General features: G+C 37.7%; 1 protein-coding gene across 4 annotated transcripts in view; it reads right to left on the bottom strand.

The window, feature by feature from the left end:
• Positions 1-23,634, bottom strand: part of myo1b (myosin IB) — a 75,959-nt gene extending 52,325 nt beyond the window's left edge. For 2 of the 4 annotated variants that reach the window (XM_039683542.2, XM_089133366.1), the window contains exons 1-3: positions 23,421-23,634; positions 14,007-14,147; positions 9,453-9,568 (exon numbers count right to left, since the gene is read on the bottom strand). In XM_039683542.2, the coding sequence (XP_039539476.2) occupies positions 9,453-9,568; positions 14,007-14,132 (242 nt within the window). In that variant the 5' untranslated portion in view covers positions 14,133-14,147; positions 23,421-23,634. The remainder of the gene's footprint in view (positions 1-9,452; positions 9,569-14,006; positions 14,148-23,420) is intronic. The other 2 variants (XM_039683545.2, XM_089133367.1) reach the window with 1 other exon arrangement.
• Between the last annotated feature and the right edge of the window lie 1,614 nt (positions 23,635-25,248).

Genomic DNA, 25,248 nt, shown 5'->3' with positions numbered 1-25,248 from the left:
TCCTCATTATATAAGACCCATTTAGGCGGCAGTTTCAGCGAGTTTGTGCCAGTCTGGAGTTTAGGCGTGATGAGAGAAGCAGACATCTGGCCCACACCCTTGATGAAACCTGCCTCCTGCTTCCCATATGTGTGTGAGATGTGGCAGTGAGAGACCAAGTCAAATAAAAGAGTGCACACACAGCACTCCCCAAATTCACACTCCTGCAATTTGTGGGAATGGAGTGATCATGATCTGCTATTGATGATGATGATGATGATGACCCCTGATTCCGGGTTGAAATAATGATGAATTCATCCTGTAATTTGTACATCTCTTTTTCAGCTTGTAAAGATAGTCATGCACAGAGACACACCCTACACTATGTAGTAAATGCTTAGTGATGTTATAGTAAACAGGTAATCAACAACATCAAAAATACACAAATTACATGTACACCCATCCCTGGCCTACAAGTAGGAGTAAAGTGCAGAGATAATATTAGCTTAAATTGCGGTTTTCAACCTCAAGGAGGGCCGGACCGCCTTAACCAAAAGGTGCAACATGGCACAATCCAAATATGATTCATTGCAAGCCTCAAGTCTCAAGGAAACAATGGACTTGAAAGCATTCGAAGGCAGAATAGTTCACCAGAAAATGAAATTTGATCATGAAAGAGCAATTAAACATTTTCTTACAACATATTTTAAGCATATTATTGGGAGATCTAGAGTGACAGTTGATATGTATATGCATTTTGCCTACCATACGGTTATAAACATCTATAAGCTATCAGAATTTCGTCATTTTTTGACCATATAAATATTAGCATTGCACACTGGAACCAAACACTGACCTGCAAATCTTCAATAATGCAAAAATCCACACTTTACTAATATTAAAGGTTTGGGAATTGCTTAAAAACCTGCACCCAGCTAAATGGTTCCAAGACAAGAATGTAAATTTCAAAGAAAATTAAATTTGTATCCAAACATTTGCTTTGTGTTTTTTTAAAGCTGTATTTAAAGTAATTTATTCCAAAATCATCTGGTACCCTTTCTTGGCAGGTGTGGTTAAGTAATCCCTGTTGTATTTCAATTGTATATCCATTCATCTGCTTTCCCAATTGCTTGTCTAGGTAGGGGTCCTAGTCCTACGCTTGAATGCTGGAGCCAATCCCAGAATATTGGGGTTGCAGGCACTAGGCAGGGAAACACCCTTGATGTAAAGCCAGTCCACTGCAGTGACTTCACCCCCGCGATACATTCTCTCTGCAAACAATGCCCTGGTGTTACTCAAGAGCAGTGCTGAGAGGTCCCATTACATCATTACACAAAATGTAATACAACCCATCCCCTGAGATACAGCGGCTCAAATCTGGGCATGACACACTGACCAAAGCCCCCATCTGCAACACCATTTAAGAGCCCCATTTTCCAGAAAAAAGACGAGGATAAACACCTGCCACCAACTTTGTCATGCAGATTACTAAAACAACATTCAAAGCCACATGTGGACACTGATTGGCTTATAGGATGTTTAACGTCAGTGTTTAATGTGATGAATGCTGGCTAGTGCATTCAGTGACAGTGTGGCTTTGTCAAAACCATTTCCCAAATCCAACCTTAACTGAAACGGACCTAATTAGCAGGACCCATGCAGAATATTCAGACATTCGCCCTCAGATTTTGAGGGAAAACAGTGGAATTCAGCAAAACTGATATAAACCTTGTAAAATGTGTTCTGCATGTGCAGATTCAGTGTAGACTAATTCATATGCAAGTGATTAGTAAGGCACTACACAGGCAACGACAAGTGTATTATTCACCAAAGGCTCCTCGTGCAAAGCACATGACTATTAGAATTTTCAATATAATTAGTTGTTAGCATGTTGCTAAGCTAAATGTCTTGGCACATACACTCACCGGCCACTTTATTAGGTACACCTGTCCAACTGCTCGTTAACACTTAATTTCTAAGCAGCCAATCACATGGCGGCAACTCAGTGCATTTAGGCATGTAGACATGGTCAAGACAATCTCCTGCAGTTCAAACCGAGCATCAGTATGGGGAAGAAAGGTGATTTGAGTGACTTTGAACGTGGCATGATTGTTGGTGCCAGAAGTATTTCAGAAACTGCTAATCTACTGGGATTTTCACGCACAACCATCTCTAGGGTTTACAGAGAATGGTCCGAAAAAGAAAAAACATCCAGTGAGCGGCAGTTCTGTGGGCGGAAATGCCTTGATGCCAGAGGTCAGAGGAGAATGGCCAGACTGGTTCGAGCTGATAGAAGGGCAACAGTGACTCAAATAACCACCCGTTACAACCAAGGTGGGCAGAAGAGCATCTCTGAACGCACAGTACGTCGAACTTTGAGGCAGATGGGCTACAGCAGCAGAAGACCACACCGGGTGCCACTCCTTTCAGCTAAGAACAGGAAACTGAGCCTACAATTTGCACAAGCTCATCGAAGTTGGACAATAGAAGATTGGAAAAACGTTGCCTGGTCTGATGGTCTCATGACATTCGGATGGTAGGGTCAGAATTTGGCGTCTACAACATGAAAGCATGGATCCATCCTGCCTTGTATCAACGGTTCAGGCTGGTGGTGGTGGTGTCATGGTGTGGGGAATATTTTCTTGGCACTCTTTGGGCCCCTTGGTACCAATTGAGCATCGTTGCAACACCACAGCCTACCTGAGTATTGTTGCTGACCATGTCCATCCCTTTATGACCACAATGTACCCAACTTCTGATGGCTACTTTCAGCAGGATAATGTGCCATGTCATAAAGCTGGAATCATCTCAGACTGGTTTCTTGAACATGACAATGAGTTCGCTGTACTCAAATGGCCTCCACAGTCACCAGATCTCAATCCAATAGAGCATCTTTGGGATGTGGTGGAACGGGAGATTCGCATCATGGATGTGCAGCCGACAAATCTGCGGCAACTGTGTGATGCCATCATGTCAATATGGACCAAACTCCCTGAGGAATGCTTCCAGCACCTTGTTGAATCTATGCCACGAAGAATTGAGGCAGTTCTGAAGGCAAAAGGGGGTCCAACCCGTTACTAGCATGGGGTACCTAATAAAGTGGCCGGTGAGTGTAGAAATACACACAAAAAATTGTTAAATTGTCATGAATATTTTGTTCAATACTGAGGAGCAGAGCACATGAATATCACTGTAATGCTAGTTATTGTTCTCCACTAATCAAACACAATTTGGCCTAATGGACTGGAACACAGCTGCAAACTCTCACTGCCGAGGGATGAGCATGAGTATTGGGTGGCAGGTGCAAGCAGGAACACAGGAAACCGAAGACCCCAGAGGGAAGACCGGTGCCACCTATTCAATATATATGGGCAATGACAGTGTTTCAAAGATGTCTGGACAGACAATGCTTGTCTAAAGCATTTGGCAAAGCTCTTCCATTTAATTAAGATAATGTGTGTGCTGTGGTTAAGGATGAGGTAATCAATCACCAAGCATGCGGAAAGACTTTTCATATCTAAATGTCTGTTCAAAAAAGAGGTTGAACAACTATTATGCCCTTTTACGAAGTCTTACGATCATTGTTATAGGGTTGCTGTCATTGCAATGTCTGTCCTCTTCGCAAATACATGAAAATGTATTGTCCTTTACTGACTCCTGGTAGAACTGCAAGACCAGTAAATGCAGAGAAGCAATTTTAGCTGTGCATAGAAAAATTGTCTTGCGGGTTTTGCGTCATCTGGTCGGCCTACATAGTTTATATATAAAAGCTTTTTAATAATGCGTAAACATTATTTTTTTTCTTTTATACGTTGTTACAAATTTTACATTTTATACAAAATGTTAAAAACTGTCAATCATTATTAATTATTTACTTTAATAAATATGTTGGAATTAATCATTCAATGACTCAATCAACAATTTTTTTTTTACACGTCAAGTTGTTGCCAACTATTGGTGTAAAAATGTCATTAATAAAATCTTTCTTTGAAGTGTTAAGTTACTTTCAAAAGGTGATTTACAATGTTTTGATCTCTGCCGTAGACATTAGTATTTATATCTGAACTATATATCCAAATTTTAAACTTCTGTGATCCAGTACTTCTGTGAACCAGTAACAGAAATAATGATACTGTATGGTTGAGAAGACTGTCCCATACCTATATGACGACTGCTCAGGTCAACGGCTGCGGCAAATGCAGATCTCAATGTTCCGCTGTGATCATACGTACTTAAGGGTTTAATAGACATCGAATCATTGTCATTTAAAAATAGGATTACATGGGTGTCTGAACTGAGATGTTCATGAACACTTTTAGTCCTGAATTATAAAAAAAAAAGCTCAGTTTAGTAAAGCAATAGAGTAAAATGTGCTGAACACATGGGGCAACATTCTGCATGAACCTCAGACAGAGATTTCATAAAGACCATTGAAGGGACAGTTCACCCTAAAAAAAGATGGGAATTCTGAACGCAGACAACCTCGTTCACAGTTTGATTCGAGTGAATTGCTCTTACCACACTCAGATGACCACTAAGCCAAAGACAGCAGAAAAGTGTTTGGAAGGGAGAGGTGACACCGAGGCTCTTGAACCATGTGTGGTTGCCAGAATGAAGCGTTTCACATTCACGCTGGGTCATTAACTAAAACCATCTCAGCACCAAAGTTCAAGCTCACATTCCAGCAGTCAGATAAGCATTCAAACATCCTATCAAATCCAATTTTTGCTTCATACAAACTAATTTCTTCTCATTCTAAGTCCTGCACCAGTCTTCACTCTGGGCTGTCAGATTGCCCTGTCATTTAGACCTCGTGTGAGGGCACATAGCTCTTGTTAAGATATAGTGGCAACCAGCAGATGTTTGCCACCTCCAGTGAGTGTCTATCAACACGCCACCATCTGTAGTGATTAGTGAGCATGGTGGTCTCAGACACTTGTCTCCATGGCTATGATCCTCGAAGCTCAGCTACCAGTTCCAACAAACCCCTGATGCCAAGAAAACCCTTAGAGATAAAACCTTTACAATTGATTGGTTAACAAAAGATTCATTGCACTGGACATCCTGTTAAAAACAGGTGGGCATATGAGCTCTCAATGCCTCAGGCCCATCTGCACACTCTGTTCTCTTCCAAAAACAAACACAGTAGTTATACATGATTCAAAATCAGCAATAATAATGTGGTCTTAAAACAGGGGAGTCATCGCTTGGCTTTTGATCAGCTTAAAAATCTTAAGTCATAAAGCTGAATTTGGCTACTTTAACTTAAAGCAGTCAAGCTAATAAATATAATAAATAAATATTTATTATGGTTTCTTTTTTTATATTATGTATTTTATTTCCTCATTTGATTATTTTGTTCTGGACTGTAGCATTGTAAGTATGGGAAAGGCACATTAAAAAAAATGTATTATTATTATTTCACATTAAGGTTTGGTCATATGATGATTCAAAGTGTTTTAGACTGTTTATAGAAAGAGTCTGTACGTGCGCATCTTGTATGTGTAAAAGTGATCCAACTAATTCCTGCATTTAAATCTTTAAAAAATGTTTCACAGTACTAAAATAAAATACTATATTTAATGTTGAGTATAATATAAAAATGTAATGAGGGCATATTTGTGGGTCCTGATAAATCCAAATGTCTGATTTTACCATTTAAAAAGCATACATTATCGGTGGCATGGTCCAAGTATGTGTCTAACATAAATCTGTATTTTTAGCTTCAGAATAATGTATTTTTTGTCTTTCTGGTGTAACCATTGTCAACTGCATTGGGGACCAGGAACAAGTCCAAGTCTACTGAAGTCCAACCCCAATTTTGCTTATTAATAATATTTTAACAGTACATTCATACCTTTGTTTATTTGTTACCATACTGTGCGCCTTAGAAGTAATAATAATAATAATAATAAAATCTTCTTCTTTATTTTGGCTTAAACTATTGCAAGAGTATTGTCCTGTGAGAATCGTATTGAATCATGACATGAGTGCATCATTACACCCCTAACAACGGATGAAGAGGAATCATCACATACAGTGTCACTTTACAGCAAATACACTAAAAACTGACAATATAAACCCCAATAGTCACGAACAGCTGTTCAAATCAATAAGGGTTGTGTGACCTCTTAATGGATAGGAAAGGATTATTAGGGATGGACAACTTGCAAACCCTGTCAAAGTCTCATCTTACAAAAGGTCTACCACAATAACCTCAAGCAGATGGCCTGACTTGGAGATTAAAATCAAATTATGGAGTTTCTTACAAAGTCCTCAACCTCCCAGGCTTTGACTAGGACCTAATTAAAAGAGACCTTAATCCAAGCCTCTCATCCACTTACTGTACACTATGACCATGGTCTCCAGTCCTGCTCTAGAAGGGCCAATGTACTGAAGAGTTTAGCTCCAACTTCTCTGGAAGTTTCTAAGGTTGTATATAAAATCATACCCTATACTACTCCACTATATAGTCGACTAAAAATAAGGGTGTTCAGTCTGTCTTCAGGAAGCCCAATGTCCTAAAGAGTTTAGCTACAATTTGCTACAGCACACTTGCCTGGAAGTTCCACTAATACAGTCCACCGAATTAGCGAATGAAAACCAGTGAGCCAATCAGGACATTGAGTGTACCAGAAGAACTTTGCAAGGTAGTGCAAAAGTTCAAGTGGATGGGTATTCTAGCGGCTAGCCATTAAGTGTACTATTATGGGATTGAATGATAATATCCACCATGGATTTGGATACCGATATAGTTGTGTCCCAAATTACAATCTATACACTATGTGCTTAAGCACTATGTACTATGCACTTATACACTATGTACTTAATATGCACTATGTACTCAACACTTTATTTAAACTTTATAAGGTTAGTTTGTCATTTAACATCAGAATCTGAATGGCCATCTTGCTCCTCTACGTAATTACAGCTGCAACAGTTGAGTGCAAGAAGTGTCCAACATTACACACTTCATTTTTTTCAGTTTTTGGGGGTAATAGCCTAATTTTCAGTGTGAATACACTGCTCACTTTTTACGCAACAAAATGGCATTGAATAGTGCATAAGTACACAAATTGGAACACACCACTTCATTAGTTTGTTCAGGTGTGTATGACCTTTAGTCCACAAGTTAAAAGTCTGGCTAGAAGACACTAGGCTCTTCATAATCTTTCTGAAAATGATAAAACAAGCACAGACTTGACAAAAACTTACCCGAAAGCTTGACAGCAGTTTGATTGCAGGGGCTCTGGGCCATTTCGCTACTTCCACTGCCCTGCCTTACTGCTCTGTTTACAGAGGTGATGAGGTGATGATCATAAATATAGTCTAACTCGTGCTGTTAACAGAACCGCTAACGGCCCATTGTCCCAGGACGCCTGAATGTACAAGCCCGGGAGGCCTGTAAACCATGAGCCATCTAAAACGTCCGCTTCTCAGGCATGACAGGAAAAGCAGCTGCCCTGGAATGAGCTCAGAGCCTGGCTTCAGATCAGAGGAGCATCGACCCTGACTTCACTGTAACAGTGCTAAGACTAAAACATGAATATGGAAGGAATTAAGACTGAAGCAGAACTCGCATACCACACAAAATATTTACTTAAAGCAGATCAGATGAACATGATGATCCCAGAAACAGAAGACAGATCAATTTAAAAACACAAGGAGAGCAAACTATGAACATAGGCGAGAGCATCAAAAGATCATAAAAGGAAGAAAAAAATATTGGAAAAGAAAACACAGCTGTACACAGCTGTTTATTTGAACTTTCTTTTCCGGGAGAGTGTATAGAATGAGTAGGAAAAGCGTATTGGAACAGCCATTCCATTCTCAATGACTCTTGTTTTTGGAGTTAGATGTTTTTTTTAGAGGGCAAGTGTGCATCTGCCGATCAAACAAAGCAGACTGCTTTGTTTTGATTTGGCAGTCTGGTCAGGCGGCTAGCAGCCCACAAGAGAGACAGATGGTCATTAGCTGGAGCAGGACAGGACAGTGAGCTGGAGTAGCCCCTCCCCCGGCAACATGGCTGGACAACATGTCTCAGGGGTCGAGTAGATGGGTACAATGTTTATTAGGGCTGGGTAATAAATATCGATTTCTCGATATTAGTCGATTCTCATTTTTACAAACCGATATCGATTCTTAAATCTCAAGAATCGATTAGTCATCCTGTTTCGTTTGAATGAATGAGACATTGTATCGCGGCTGCGCGCATCCAACAAATCGCAATAATCTTTGTCCTTTGTTACTATTGATATGAAACAAAGTCTCAATTTTCAAATTACGTCCATTTTCTTTAGAAATTCAAAAACATAAACAACGTTTTGGCGCTGTGGCGTGAGATCGCTCTGGCGCAGCTCCAGAGAAGCAGCAGCGCTGATCTCTCTTCCGGGTTAATAATACCAGTTACAGCGCGAAATAAACATGAATGAGCATCTGAAAGTGTGTTAAAAGATAGAGTACAACTTATCTAAATCCCTATCATGTCACATTGATTCGCTCAAACTGCGTTTCATCCGTGGAAAGACGTCAGTTAAACAGCTTGTAATCAATGTCATGTATCGTCATATTTACCTCAGAAAACCCACATAAACTCGTTAGTCCACACTCGTTAGTGTTCTTCAATATTTAATGCATATTTGAATAAATCTGGCAAGTTTTTATGACAGCCACCATTTAAATGTTTATATTTATATAATCTTCTTATTATAAAAATAAATAAAAGTATAATTTAAGTGTTTGTATAGCTATAAAACAGTTAATTATTACCTTCATATTAGGCTAATGAAGCCTAGTAGGCTACAACTAGACTATATATAGACCATAGTTTACAGCATTTAAGAGATTTGATTCCCTTGAAAAAATTTGCCATTTATTGTAACTGATATCCAAAATAATCGATATTGAATCGAATCGAAATCGAATCGAATTGCAAGCTTGTGAATCGAAATCTAATCGAATTGTGAAATTTGTCTCAATACCCAGCCCTACTGTTTATGCACAACCACTCTGCAAACATGACACCACTGGGGGGCTTTCACATTATTATTGATAAAAGTGCTTTATAAAACCTGCATGGCTTTTCCAACTCTGTGTATTCATTTCATGTCTGCTCCGATTTTCTCAAGTTTGCGCTCTGCTGACCAGAAAGCCTTGAAGAAACGAGAAAGAGGGCCCTATCGTACACCCGGCACAATGCGGCGCCAGGTGCAGTGTTTTTTGCAAGTTTCAGCCAGACGCAGGTATGATTTTCACAATCTGCGCCACGTTGTTTAAATAGCAAATGTATTTTTACTTTAAGCAAAAACTGCAAAATAGATGGAAAAATAATATTAAATATAAACAATAAAATTAAATAAAACACATTTGCAAACATCAGTCAATAATCAATTTGGTGCGGACATGCTGCCTATCCCCAACTGTGTGTAATCTTGCGACACAGAGGTCAATGGACGGGAAGGATCTAAACTCACATGTGTGGACTGAGCTCATAGAAGTTTCTGTTGCGATACTCCTCCACCTTTTCTGCTGTGTAGATGGACAGGGACTTGTAGGGGTTCATTGAGATCACCACACTGCCAATGTATGTCTGTAAAGGAAAGTGAAAGAAGTAGAACCACTAATCAACAAAGAAGAATCAAGCATGAGAATTTGTGAAAATACCTGAAATGAGTAGAGACAACATAACCAGTCATTTATTTAATATACAGTTTATAGACTAATTTTGAACCCGAGTGTTGTCACTGCACACTGTTTATGCACGAGTCAAAAAAAAAAAAAAACGTAGCCTATTATGAAAATTATGGTAATAGTGAATTTGTACTGTTATTGTGACAACCCTAAAAGTTCACTGTATTATTACATGTCAAATCTAGTTCATCCCCTGAGAGACAGACATCAGCAAGCGGCGCATTTGCTGGCTCATTCTGTTGTAGGAACAGAGGCGGCAGCAGTTTAGGGGAGTAACGCTACAATATGCCTCCGTATGCAAGATCCAGATGGGAATTCCTGGGTATTGTTCAGACAGGCGGGGGGCCCGCAAGCAACTGAACAAGAGAACACAAACAAAAATGTTTGGAATCCCAGGAAGCATCAACATCACAGGGTGGTCAAAAGTGGCCAGCCTGGACAACTGTGTCTGAAATAGTCTATTTCAGAAGACTTATACAAACATTGAATCATTTGTTCCAGCTTCTCTTTCTTTAAGTCTTTCTTTTCGTATACACTACAACAGATTTTCAACTTATCACGTTTAAAGCAAATCTCAAATGTCTGAGGAGCCTCAGAACAATGTCTATTTCTTGCTGCCGTCTTCAACCTTTCATTACAGTGAGTGTTGCATAAGGCTTGCAGCTGGAGGATCAGACCTCACCCATGGCAACACAGCCTATTGTCAAGGTGTTCACAAGAGGCATAATGAATGCTTACGATATAAAAAATAAAAAAAATGCAAATGGACAGATGAAGTGAAAGTTGAAGAGATTTTTTTTTATTTTTTTTAAATCAACAAAAGCACCAGACATCCCTCAATGTATACACTATGCTTTGGGAAAATTAATTGGGAAAATTCCAACAACTTCATTTATCTTAAAAGCTTTTTGAAATAAATTCCTAAAATGACATTTGTTGACAAAATTTGTGCTTATGTTTTTGTTTTTTTTGTGATAAAAAAAGTGAATAGTTTACATTGAAATATAAAAATAACCGAATAAACAACTGGAAATTTGATTAACTACATTAGAAGGAAAATCAGTTAACAAATGGTCTGCCTATATTTTAACTCATTTAATACCGTCATTTACTCAATTGTCATTTATCAACTGACGCAGATAGGGAATGTAGACAAAAGTTGGCCACTTTGAGGAAATAACTAAATTCCCATACATTAATTTGTGCTATTTCATAGTTTTGATGACACGGAACTTAGTAAAAAAAAAAAAAAAAAAAAAAAAAAACATGCTTCAGTATTATTAACATTCAGAGCGATTCTTCTTTCCACTCAAAGAGAAGAGAACTGACATCTCTCAAAAATATATGTGAAATATGATAGCATCCTCCCATTCCCAGATGTATTTAAACACTGTCAACAATGGTGACACTAGAGATGAGACTACTATCGGTGCATTAGAACAGGAGTAGGCCAGTCTAAATGCATCTAAATGAGACCTGGTGCACCTACATTTTGGCAGAATGAGCAACTGTGGATTAATAAAGAACATCACTAAAAGACTGAGCTACACAACTATCTTTATTTATTTTTTGCAGTTTTTTCTTGCAGTTATACTGAGCAAAGTTTAATGACATCAATAAATACAAGGACCTTTGTTTCATAATTCCGTAACGTTTGTTCCATAATTCATAGTTTCATAAAACTGGGCTCATCATAGCCTCGTTTTACAGGGCATTGATTAGATAAGGAGATAACTCTTTGTTTTAGTATTGGTGAAATGTAAGTGATATGATAGACAGTGGAGACTCCCAGAAACTTCATGAACCGTACAATATAAGCTTAAAGGGTTAGTTCACCCATAAAAGAAAATGGCCACCCTCATGTCCCTCAAACCTGTAAGACTTTCGTTTATCATCGGAACACAAATGAAGATCTTTTTATTGAAATATAAGAGCTTTTGGTCCCTCCATTTACAGCTACACAATTGACACTTCAACGCTTAAAGTTCTTAAATAGATCTGAAAGCTAAACCATATGAATTGAGCGGTTCAGTCCCAAATATTCTGAAGAGACATGATCACTTTTATGATGAGCAGATTGAATTTAGGCATTTATTCACACATACAATCATTCACTCATTCATTAACTCACACATCAGTTGTGGTAAATGGACGCTCAAGCATGTTTGCTTGACGTGTGAGAACCAATGAGGTTCATTCTCATGTTACGCAGCATGTTTGAGCTTCAGGAAACGTTTTTTTCTTGCGTATCAAGCTGGTTTAGTTAAGCTTTGGTTTATATTCGCTGACCACTGTTTATATGCAAATAAAAGTACAACCAAAATTAAATCCGTTCATCATATAAAGCGAGTCTCTTCGGAAAATTTGTATTTTTATGGTTGATTTGACTATAACTTTAGCCTGGATCGACTTGATCCATTGAGGAGTAATTATGATCAGGCAAAAAATGTTCGCGCCAATCAAATTGATCTGCAGGGACGTTATCATTACGTCATCAAAGAACGCTTAACTGGTTTCCCTCAGAGATGACTGCAGCTGGAAAACTGAGATGTATAGATTCCACTGTCGCGTCTGTTGTAAAATAAATCCACAGCGCATTCAATTTAATAGACGAACAGAGAACTGCAATCAAGGCATTTGTCGATCGGAAAGATATTTTTGCCGTCCTTCCTACATGATTCGGCAAAAGTGTAACTTATCAGCTGGCTCCGATGGTCGCTAAGAAGATGGGACGTAATGAAAAGCCTGTGGTCGTTGTGGTTTCTCCTTTGGTCGCACTCATGGAGGAATAAGTAAAAGAAGCAACACTCGCTATTTTACTTCTAAAATAAGTAAGTTCTGTAGTTGACAACTGTATGCAAAGTAGTTGACTTACTGCGTTGCTCTGATTGGTTGTAGGTCTACCGACCATCCAATTGAGTGCAGAGTTTTTTTGTTTTGTTTTTTCTGGTTCGGTTAAGACACACCTCATAACCAAAGCCCTACGGAGCAGTTTCAGACTCATATTCCGACAAGAATATGAGTATGACGAAGTCAGGCTACTATAACTTGCCAACAAGAAAAATAAGTTGCACAAAGAACAAATATATTGTAGTCTAAATAATTTTGTTCTGGTCAGCACCTTTCTGTGTAATTTGCAGATTAAATACAAGGCTAGAGGTTATATTACAGGAGTGCAAATGGACATTGAGGGTAGTGGGTAGTCGAACTCTTAATTACAGACTAATCGCACTCATCAACTGTTTGTGACCAACTACACAAGTTTAGTCTTTTATTACTGGAGAGATAATAGCTCTGCAAAATATAAGCAAGCCTTTATAAGGGTTCATTTTAATGGTACCACACAAAATGCAAACATGCCATTCAGCTGGATCATTTAATCTTGACATTTCCTGGTACTGAAAGCAATTTTGTAAGAGGTGTGGTGACTAATGCAGCAATCCATTTGGAACATTTTTCATTGATTTCATTGCCCCACCTAAAGATAAATCTTATATAATCTCGAACATGTTTGGAGCTTTACAGCTCATGCATTGGATAGCTTGGGCATGGAAACCTGTTTGTTTTTGATTATCTCAATCGTGGTGAGTAAGTTGTCACGAAAGTTTTTTATGTGCATGTGTTTTAAAGCCATATCAGATTAAACGTCTGATATGAGTTTTTCTGAGCACTGTTTTTGCATCTTATTGAGCTTAAACGGTCAAACACACACAAGGTAGTCAAAAAACACAGTCGGTTATGTCTGTGAACATAAACAGCTGGGAAAGAAATCGCAAGTGTATATTCGATTGGTGTATTAAAGTGACGGCAGTTTAATGTACAGTACCTGTTGCTGTCTATGTTGTTAATGTGAATCAAACAACAAGCGAGGAGATTAACGAGTACAACTCACTCAGGGACGGAGCTAAGCTAATAGGGCAAACTTAGGTCAAAATGGAGTGCATTCCTAAACAACTCATTTTGAGACACGGTTTCTGGTTTATGGAGAATACAACAAATGGATTGGATGGATTTTTGCCATAATATGGTGGTTGCGTACACACACTGAGGAAACATTAAATGAAGTAAATTTAGCATAAAAGGTTCCCTTTAAGAATGAAATGTGTAAGTTATATTGACTGTTTTCAAACAGGTTTCCTTAACACTCACAGTATCTGCCACTGGTCGAATAAGAGATAGCCAATTGACTATTTAATAGTGAAACAGAGCTTGATCTTGCCCTAAGAAAAGTATAAAATTCTCAATTCTTCTTGATATCCATTCATATCCAAAACTTTTCTACTTTGGATATTAAACCAAAAAACGACTGAACAAATATACATGGATTCATTACTTACATAGATCTCGTTGTGATCGAACCGCTTCTTTAGATTCTCAATGAAGGTGTCTTCTGACAAGGGCTCAAGGAGGACCATATCTCCCACCCCTATCATATTGTCGAGAAGTGATGTCTTCACCTCCATTTTGGACAGCACCCCCTAAAGAAAAAGTAAGACAATTATCAGAAAACAGTAGGCATTGACTTCCATTGACCTATATTTATTGTCTTACATATTAAAAATACAATTTATACTGACAAATGACTTCAATACAACTCTTGAATGATAAACGTTATACATTTTTGATAAAACATTTATTTTGATATTTTTTTGTGGATATTATTAACTAAAATCAAAACCATTCATTTAATTTATAATGAAATAAAAACAATGCACAAACACAAATGCACATAAAAAAAATGTGCATTTCTTTTAAAGAACTAAAATTAAAATTTAAAAACACACACACTAAAGGCAAAGTTTATAAAAAGAAAACAAAAAACATTAAAACTTTACATAAAATAAAAAAAGAAGAATAAAACAAAAACTTAAATAGATCAATTGTTTTAAAATAATGTTGTGGACTGGAGGATTAATCTAAAAATAATTGTGGTATAACGTGGAGCCAACGAGCCAGATAAAGTAAATAAAAAAAAAATGTAAACGCCAAGACCACATTTTAAAACAAAAATTTGGCAAATGCATTTTCAATTGAATTCAAGATTTTATCCACTTTTTGGACACTATTGTTATTGCTAAACTAAAATAATGCTAATAAATTCTGTAAGCAGCACTTGACTGAACTGACATGTTCAGTTCTGTTCAGGACATTAATTCCACCGGGAATTATGTAACAAAAAACCCTCATCCCAGCTGATGACCCACAGATATTCCCAAGATGTTTAAGCAGTAGTAAAGTAATCAAAATGTTACCACTTTCTCACTAAACAAATTGAACGGCAATAAAAAAAACAAAAAAAAAACAACAACTTTATTTCAATGTTTACTTTAAGCAAACCCATCACGTAACATTAAATTGTGATTTCACAGTTAAACTGCAAGGTACGCTAATTTTACCCTTGTCTGGTCACTAATCCAGGTGCCAATTGCATTCAGGGCCTTGATACCAGGCTTTACCGAGCCCCCTAAACCCCCTATGCACTGTTCAAACAAATGGGCAATGGCAAAGTGTGGTGCTCAGCATAAAGCTCCTCCAATAAGAGCCTACGTTTTCACTCCCAGCTAAAACAAAAAAAAAAAAAAAAAAAAAACAAAGCACCCAGCATCACCAGTCCTAATCAAACATCAGTAATGAAACAAGCTCAAATAAAGGGCAGACAGTGTAATTCATTGTGGTTTGTTGATAACATAAACAAGTGTCATTTGCGTGCACTGAGAAGCATGACTGAAAAAGTTTAATGTAAATGAAGGATTAAGAGGTGAAAGCCAACAGCAGATCTTGGACTGATAAGCTTGCAGTATTTAGGGTGGAATTAGTCATCAACTTTCATTCTTTCTTATCCACTAGTGCACTCATAAACGTTGGCATTACATTAAGCATATAAGTACTCTAGATAAAAAAAAAATAATCCTGTACATCATCCATCTTGCCAAATCAAATGATCTCTCTAGGAGGAAAATGTCCCTCCCCTAATATTGTTTGCCAGCAACTAGCAATATATAGTAGCAAATCATGGATCACAGCTGAAATAAACTACAACACATAAACAAAACAAAAAAAACCCAAAAAAGTCTTGACTCATGAGCACATTGATTTGTGCCACTGCCACCTATACTTCCTGTTTGAACATCTATACAGAAATAAAAACTGTGCTCATCATTTCATCGGTTCTTTAGCTTTAGCTTTTTTTTTTAAATGGGCTTCTTCTATAAAATAGTGTGGAGCACATTAATAATAAAAAAGTAATAATTTAGAATTTGAAAACTTATACTAAATAAATTATTAAAAGCAGCATTGCGGAAGTTCTGCAATTTCTTATCGTTACTGACACCAGTGGCCATTAGAGAAACTGCAGCTCGTTCTCGGTGCGCATGCTCGCACGCTCGTTGGCTGCAATTGAAAAGGCTTTTTTTTTTTTAAACTTACGAGGAGTTTCCGTGAGTGTCTGGATTGGCTGGAGGCCAAGTCGACGAGTATGCGCATGACGTCACATTTTGTGAATTTTCACGCCAATTCGGACCCGACTCCTCCACACACAATTGAGCCTACAGGCTGATACAGGCAACCGTGGTGAACAGTCATCGGTAATCATGCCATAATCACTCGCCATTCTCCCTCACTCGTCTTGCTCCCAACAGTAAACATAATAAATGGCGACTGTAGAAAGCAAAAGCCGAATACCGGACATTTTGGGCAATCTCGAAATCCCGGGCAGACTCATCACGGAGACTCAATGGTAGCCTAGACTTGTTGTTTAACTACTGTGTAGAGGTGTAACGATACTCGAACCGAAAAACGGCGATAGAGAACTCACGATTCGAATCGTGATACTCTCATTGCGTACCCAACACGGCCCACCCTCGGCCCCGCCCAGCCCGACTCAATGGATCTCATGTATTATGTGCACAGTCCACAAGAAATTCAGTTTTGTAAATAAAAAATAAATAGCAATATTTCTAAAAAATAAATAGCATCTGAATTTAGGTTAATGTTATAGTAATGTGCGGCTCCCAGTCCCTATATAGTTTACAGCATTAGCAGATTTTTTTTTAATCCCTGTGAAACATTTAATAGTAATTGAATTAATTTAAAGACAAAGACTTTTTTTCATTAAACCACTGTTCTAATAACAAAAAAAAAAGCCATTTTAACTTTCTAAACTGAACCGAGACGTCAAAACCGTGGGAAAACCGAACAGTCAGTTTTGTGTATCATTACACCCCCACTACTGTGCCCTGTCACCGGTAGGCGTGGCCTCCAAGGGCAGCACAGCAAGTGCATTCTGGGAGTTGTTGTCTTTCATCTACATAAGCAAAAAAAAGTTTCTCAGTCTAGAAAGCTCCCAAAAAAAATTCAAAAAATAAATTTCACATTTATGACATAAATGACCCATTTTAAATAGGCCTACACATTCATCTTTCCAGAACTTTGTGAATGAGACAGATACTGTATGACTCTGACTGCTAATAAAATCACAGTTATCTCAGCCATCTGCTTAGAACAATGAAGCTTTTTTGAATTGTTTTGCTTTATCTTTGCTGTCGAATAATATTGGGGGAAACCACCTATCTCTTGCTCAATTTGTGTCTTGGCAACAGTTGTAACCAAGCAGCCGGCGATATAATCAGCTACCTGTGAAAAAGGACAGTGCAAAGGACCACAGACTAAAGGTCATACAAGACATGGAGAAACCATGGATGTATCCAGCAATTCCAGGGCTCGCTCTCCCCACTGCATAGCAACTCCTGGCAAAATCTACAAGTCTGACTGAATACCAGCTGCTCTGAAAGGGCAAATTATTGACCAATAAACATTCTCGTCAGAAAACCAGTGTTTTTAATTCTTTAAATCCATGATCATCAGTGCTTAAAATACATATTGGTAAAGATTTGGTTTCACATAGACAGACTTTATATAAAAACTTGTTTAAGAATAGCATTTATTTTAATATCGTTTGGTTTATTTTATTTTGCCTGTATGCCACATGGCACAAATGGGCAGTTTATACTGTGGACTTTATACAGAAAGAGGAGAAAAACAAGCCAGGAAACCAGGTGATAAACAGGCACCAGCAAATATGTGGTATTAAATCTGCCAGTGATGGGGTGGGTATGTCTCTGATCATAACATTTATTCTAGAAGGAAAGATTACAGAAGGGAGAAACATAAGAATGTACTGCAAGTCCAATCAAAAGTGGAAACTTGGAAACGGTTGTTCTACTAAAATTTCCAAAAGCGATCCTCAGTAACATGAACGTGAATGTGTGCTGGTAGCCTAGTAGCCCAGATTCCCCAAAATGACATCACTACATTTGAACAGCACTGGTGTACATAGACCATATAATAAATCCTTCAGAATCAATCCACAGATCAAGAGAGGAAGGATTAGTTTTTTTGTTTTTTTTTTGGACAAGGACAGCACATCATCTAGTATTTATTAATTTATTTATTGTACTGGAATTGCTGCAATGATTTTGATAAAACTATTTACAAAGCATAAAAGCTGATTGAATGAACAAACAAATGGCTGAATGAATGAACGAATGGCTGAATGAACGAACAAATGATTCTAGGCAACAATATTTGGTTGAATGTTGTTTTTTCTAAAATATATTGAATATCTTTAAGGCGATATTGGGATAAATATATACACTGATACAAACTACTTCCTATTTTCACTATTGCAAAGGAATTGGTGCTTTAAACAAATGGGTCATGCAGTTTCCATACAGTGCATCAGGTCAGACATGTTTTTCTGGTCATAATTGGATGCAGTTGATGTGCATTAGCAAATAAAGGCATCATTGTAGGAGCCAGATTTCAGAATCATCGCATAGAACTCCAGTCCCCACAACTCTTTATAAATCCATCAGATTAAGCCGCGTAGTATTTTTAGTTACATGACTGCCCTAAAAATGAAGCCACCATGTGCAGCATCAGCATTAGTATTTCACTGGATTGACCGGCTGTCACCTTTCTGAACTGGCCCACACCCAAAACTCTGCAGCTGCCCTACATTTCTAAGTGCAACACCAATAATGTATAATTTAAAATTCCTGGAAGTGTGCCACGTGTGATTTTCCATACACGGACAAGGCAGAGCAGAAAGCCCCTCTTTTTAAGCGTTCACCAAAAACAACCAGACATACACTAAAACAACTGAGATCAAACAGACCCTCCATTTACATTTTAAAACACACTGAAGTAAAATAGGATATGATACAAGCTAAATGGGATTCGGCAATTTCAGCTCAGTTTAAAATCAATCCATGCCCTTTCTAAAGGTAAAAAAATCTGGAAATGCAGAACCAAAACGTTAACCTGACACTTGCCAGTGGAACAAGTTAACAACATAATTGGGTTTAATCGAGTACAGACTGCTAAATAAAGGGCCAGACACATGGCTGGTGATGGCAAATTCAGGGATCCAAATGAAGCGATGGGGCAAAGCCATTGTGGCTATTTGTGTGTATATGCAAGCATGCTCAGTGACCTGAAACACTGCTATGCGAGTCCACACCGTTTCCAGGGTAAACCCTCGGATTGACTTTCCACAATGCCACGGGAGCCAGGCTTGGCAGTCTAGAATGAATCCCTGAATTGCATCTTTGGGACATTTATCATTTAAAATAATAATAATAGTAGTAATAAAATGATGGTTCATAACTCCAAGTCTTGCTTTCAGCAACTAAAATTTTATGAATTTCTACTAAGCCACCATAAAAGCTCACTCATGTCCAAAATAAGCCTATGAAGATGAAGACATGCGTTTGAAAGTCTCAATCATGAAGCATCATAAATAGGCTTATAATTAAAAGCATCTAAATCAGTATTCTATATATGCTTACAATATGAGTGCTTTAAAGGCTACTTTTATAATAGTTTCAACTGAGCAGCATCACATGAAAACGTGACATTATAATTCTTTGCGACAAATAACCTCGCTACAGAGTAAACCAGTGCTGTTAGCCATGAGACTGAGATAGTGAAGTGACAAGAGGTCATTGGGTCTCATTCACCAAGCATGTGAACAATTTAAAAAAAAAAAAACAGATCACGATTCCCCAAAAATGTCGTAATAAAATGTATTCTAAATAGACGCAAAATTATAGGAACAACAAGCCACACTGTAAAAAAATATTGTTGGTTTAACTTAAAAAAATAAGTAACCTGGTTGGCTTAAAATTTTAAGTTCATTGAAATGAAAAAAGTGAGTTAATACAATGAAGGAGATTGATTTAATCATCAGAAACTCAAAACTCAAAATATTATGTTATCTGAACTACATCAATTATTTAAGTTGATTTCACAAAAGAAAAAATGTTGTGATTACAAATCATGAAAATGTTTTTTTTTTTTTTTTTTTACAGTTGGTAATCATGGTAAGAAGTTATACTTCATCCGAATATAAGACATGACTATAATTACATTGAAGTAGGCCTATGTTGCACAGATGGCTAATAAAAGGTTAGAAATGTAGATCTGTATAAAACTGTGACCCTGGCAACACTGTCCTGAGGCATGTCTGAGACAGTAGAGCCGCCTCAAGTCTGTTGATCTTATCCTCACTGTGCTGATTCATGAGAAGCTGCTGAACCCTTAGCAATAATTGTGTTCTGGTTGAACTTCTCTTTAGTGGCACCAACCAATGGAGACAAAAAACAGAACTTCACTGAAGTATGCCTCACATGGAATAATTTTATATTTTGTGCACACATTAGTTTTTCAAATGTTTAGACAGGAGAAGAGCTATGCTATGGTGAAATTTCAAATGAATATCCTTTAAAAAAAAAAAAAAAAATCAATGTTAAAGGTGTTATAGGAGAAGGTGAAGAGCAGGATTCTTCAAATCTGGCCCCTGAGGATCACTATCATAGGATGTGTCCGAAATTGCATGCTATCTGAGTAGGAAGGAAGTACATTACATTAGGAATGAACTTCATGAACATTAAACAAGTGCATTCTATATAGTATATGAGCGAAATTGAGACTAACTTTGTCATGCTGGCTTTATCATGTAAGTCACTACACTGCCATTCACAACTTCTCTATACTGTCCTCACGGGATAGAAAAGGGTCCATCGAATGTGAACTTCAGATTCTCGGCAGAAGTAATAGGTAATTTACTTTTCTCCAACTGTTTAGGAAATACTCTTTTCACATACTGTTTTTTGGCTATATAGAATATGCATAAAGAGGTTTAGCGCCCACCACAATCAATGAAAAAGCTAATCAAGTCCTATGACTGTACTCCGTATGCCTACTTAACTACTATAGGTGAAAAAAAGTATGTCCGAATTCATATTCATAAAATATTAGGTAAAACGTACTGTCACAGTATCTTTTTTTTCTCCAAAGGCAAAACTCTTCAACACAGAGTTCTAGGCTTGCAACCAGCTCCAACATGAGTCACAACACAACATTCAAAGCAAAAAGTAATACTCTAAAAAATGCCAAAAGGACCAAAACGATGTACTCAAGTTACAAGGAAAATAACTGTATGAAGCACTTGAAACAATGGTATCCTATACATCTATTTTATAAAAGTCCTTAATTAAAGAATAGCATATAAATTCTGCAAGATTTCGAGAGAGCAGTGAAACTGACTTGGAATAACAATTAGATTTGAGAATTTTGTAATGTTGTTATTTTATTTACATTAAGTTGTAGTGTGGGCAATGATTTTGAGTTTGACTTTACTCATCTGTGAAGAGTTCTCAACCAAACATTTACACTCCCTTTCTGTAAAAACTACATCTGATATAAAGGGCTATTCCATTAGAGAAAGTGACTCTATATTGTGTGAAGCTTGAGAGACCTAAGCCTCTTGAGAAGTCAACACTCTCTTCAGTCTCTCACATCTGTTGATTGTGGTTTGCAAAGGACCTTTCCAGAGAAGAGCGATGTATTTGTAGGCGTCCAGTGGGTGGAATTATGCATAAGCTCCAAGTGAGGTGAGAGTAAGGTGCAAAGAAATTGCATGACTTGTGGTACTCTTCATTTCTACAAAGTTTAAAGCTAGAGAAGAGACTTTATGTGAACTCATTGTTTTATGACAAAATGATCTGATTTAGAGAAATACCTGCTGCAACATTGAGGGAATTACACAGAGAGTTATAAAAAAAAAATCTACAGTCAGCCAGAACATAAAGCCAACTGTTTCCAGTTACACTGATTAAATACATTACACCAAACCCAATATGAGCAGTTTCTTGGCACTAACTGTTGGCCATCAACGGTTTCCATAGACCATAAACTCAGTTCACTGAGAGTGTAAGTTCTGCAGGCAGCAATATGGGTATCTAACATGAAAGGAGGAGACCCTTTAATTTTACAAAAAAAAAGAGAAAAGTTTTAACTTTTTGAGTGCTTTACATAAAGAAAAAATCCTTCACTTTCTCCATTTGATCATATCCCATCATTCCTTAAAAGAGCACTAACAATTACGACAATAAGGAAGTTTCCACATACTAGGCTACTTATTAATGAATCAAACCAATAACATCAAAGTAGCTTTTAGTGTCAAAGTGCAAATCACAACAATTATGTAAGTCTAATGGCTTTAATATCTCAGAAACATAGAAGTAATAGAAATAAAAAAAAATTCTGCCTGGTGCTATGGTTTCCAGGGTGTTGCTATGCAGTTGCTCAGATGTTTTGTCTGTGTTGCTATATGGTTACTTAGCTCTAGATGGTTGCTAAGATATTGCTATGCAGAAAACCTTAGCATGTCGGTATATAGTTGTTGAAGTGCTCTGAGTAGTTGTTCTGATTGGGTTTTAGGCCATTGCCATATAAATGTTCGGTGTGATTGCCAGGGTGTTGCCATGTTGTTCTGAGTCTTTTTAGCATGTTGCTATACAGTTGATAGGGTGTGATTGTTGTTAGGTGATTTGAATTTTAGAGCATTGTTGGTTACTACAATCTAGATGGTTTCTAGGGCATTGCTATGTGGTTCTGAGTGCTTTTAGCATGTTGTTACGATTGCTTGGGTGTTCTTGGTGGCTGGGATTAAAAACCTTTAATCCAACATAATACAAGCAATAGTAATAGTGATGTTTATCCTGCCACACACCACTAACAAGTTGGGGACATTGGGCAAAAAGTGGTCTTAGAAGGCTACACTCACTGGGTTTTGATAGATCCAGCTCAAACTCAGCAGGCTTCGGGCTTCTTTGTCTCTGCCACTTAACTTTAAGACCATTGACGCTCCCTGTGTGTGTGTGTGTGTGTGTGTGTGTGTGTGTGTGTGTGTGTGTGTGTGTGTGTGTGTGTGCTGCCATATCTACCGTCCATGCAAATAGTCTACTGTTGCGCTCTTTATGTTTTATGATTTAAAAGTCTCAGGTTAACGCGCAGTTGCTTGGATATTGACCCAAACATGAAACATTTTTATAATCGAGGCTCTTGCTCCTTCCTCCCTTAACCCTTCAGATAATGTTAAGTCTTCAGCTCAATTACCCGGTTTACACTCTGAATAAAACTTCAATCCTGTTTTCTTGAGCATCGATGCGCTGAGTTCATCGGGTACGCGCTTTTCTGTTTAACTTACGACACGCATTCTGCAGCAATAGCATAAAGTAAGGTCACCGTGAAACCGTTCAAATTAAAATCACCGCTTGCGTCTCTTTCTTATATTTTATTCATCAACCGAGTAAGTAAATGTGCTGCAAATAGAAGTTTAATTAGCAACCCAAAATTTTCACCCTGAATGAAAAAGCCACTTTTAAATGAATGAAAACATAACTTGCCTCAGCTCTTGATTAAAATATCCCTTTTAATCCACCTTTGAAGGCAAAGCGATATCCCGCTCTAAAAAAAAATTGGGAAAGATGATTCGCGTGTTGCCTTCCCCGGCGCTTTTGTCTGTGTATGTCCCGTGAGCAGTGTGGGACGCGTCTCTCGTGCAGTGAAACTGACTGATTCTAGGCTACTGCTGCTCCATGAGCACGGGGAGTGGTGACTGGTCCCACTGTGATAATCACCTTATCCCAGAAAAACGCCCATCTCCTCCAACCCTTTTGAATGAACTGCCACAACTTTCGGTTAGTACAAAAACTAGCTGCAAGCAACACTGCCATCATGCGTCGTCTTGATGAAATTGCACCACTCACATTGAACTAGAAACTTTAACTCATCCAACACACACTACCAGTTAAAAGTTTGGGAACACCTAATCGTTGTTTATTAGGCTAATAATTTCTCCATTTTAATTTAACAGTGAAGAGTAAGCCATTAATTCTATAAAAATTTAAAAAAAAAACATAATGGAAGAACAAATTTAATTATGCTGCTAACAATAGACTGTAATGTAAAATAAATATTATTTTAAATATAATAAAATATAATAAAATAATAAATATAATAAAAAAATTAAAATGAAAACAAACAAACAAAATGTATGCTAGCTGGACACTTGTTGCTAATTTTTAACAAATAAAAATAAGTATGCGTTAATATCGAGTTGAGTTTTGAGTCGGAAAGTTAACTCTCAGTTAAGTGAGTCAGTTCAATAACCGAATAATTCATAGGAGTTTTTTATTCCCCAAAAAGAGCAGGCTTATAGGAGTCATACACTGTAGGTGCAGGAATTGCACACTGGTCAAAGTCAATGGATACCCTGGATTTTGAATCACTAAAACGAATAACCGAGGCTATGCGGTTGCTAAGGTGTTCTGGCCTGGGTGGTTTTTAGCACGTTGCTATATGGTTGCTAGGGTGTTTTGAATGTTTGCCAGAGGCAGTTTCAGGACAGCCACGCCAGGCCAGCTCTCTCAGACCGAAAGTTAGTGTGCGGAGATAGCATGAAATGACGGCGATGACTCAACCTGATGAGTGGCTGGCAATAACAATAACACAATTATGCCACAAAAGTCTCAGTTCTGGTAGCGATAAAGATTAAAAGAAAAAAATAACAACAAGAACCTAAAGTACAGAACCTAAAACCGTGAAACGAACCAAACTGTGGGTTTTGTGAACTGTACCACCCCACGGTCTACACAAATCCGGGCACTGGACAGTAAGGACCCTGGCTCACTACACATTGGACCCTATTTCCAGTGGCATGCATGACTGCATCCTCATTGAAGGAATAGAGCCTAGTGAATCTCTGAATTTCCCCTGCTTGTGAAAAGAAAGTCTCAGAGGACTGGATACAGGGCCATCTAGTGGTACAATGTACAAGAGCCAGTACTTGGAATATAGCTTCACTGGATGAAACACTTACCTCATCATTGATGCAATTTTTTTTCTGTAGTGCACAAATTAAAGCACAACAACCGTTTACCCTTTGATAATATATTTTAGGTATAATATTACTTAGTGCAAATAAAAGTCAATATTAGTCAGTGTAATGTAATTGCACTGCTTAACTCTGTTGTGGGTGCCCAGCGAGCTAGCAATTGATAGCTTTTTATAACTGAAAGAATTGTATAGCTATGGCATGTTTTTCACATACAGTTATTTGTATAGTATTAACATATTATTTATTCAGCTTGAATAGCAGTATACCAGTATGGAATAATGTAATGTCAAAGAAGTTCCAGGGGGGAAAAAACATTTTTTTTTTCTACAAAGTTG

This window comes from Pimephales promelas, chromosome 7, assembly GCF_988280905.1.
Source record: "Pimephales promelas chromosome 7, fPimPro1.hap1.1, whole genome shotgun sequence".
Lineage (NCBI taxonomy): Eukaryota > Metazoa > Chordata > Actinopteri > Cypriniformes > Leuciscidae > Pimephales > Pimephales promelas.
Note: the sequence above shows the minus strand (reverse complement) of the source record. Positions and strands in the feature narration are given on the sequence as shown.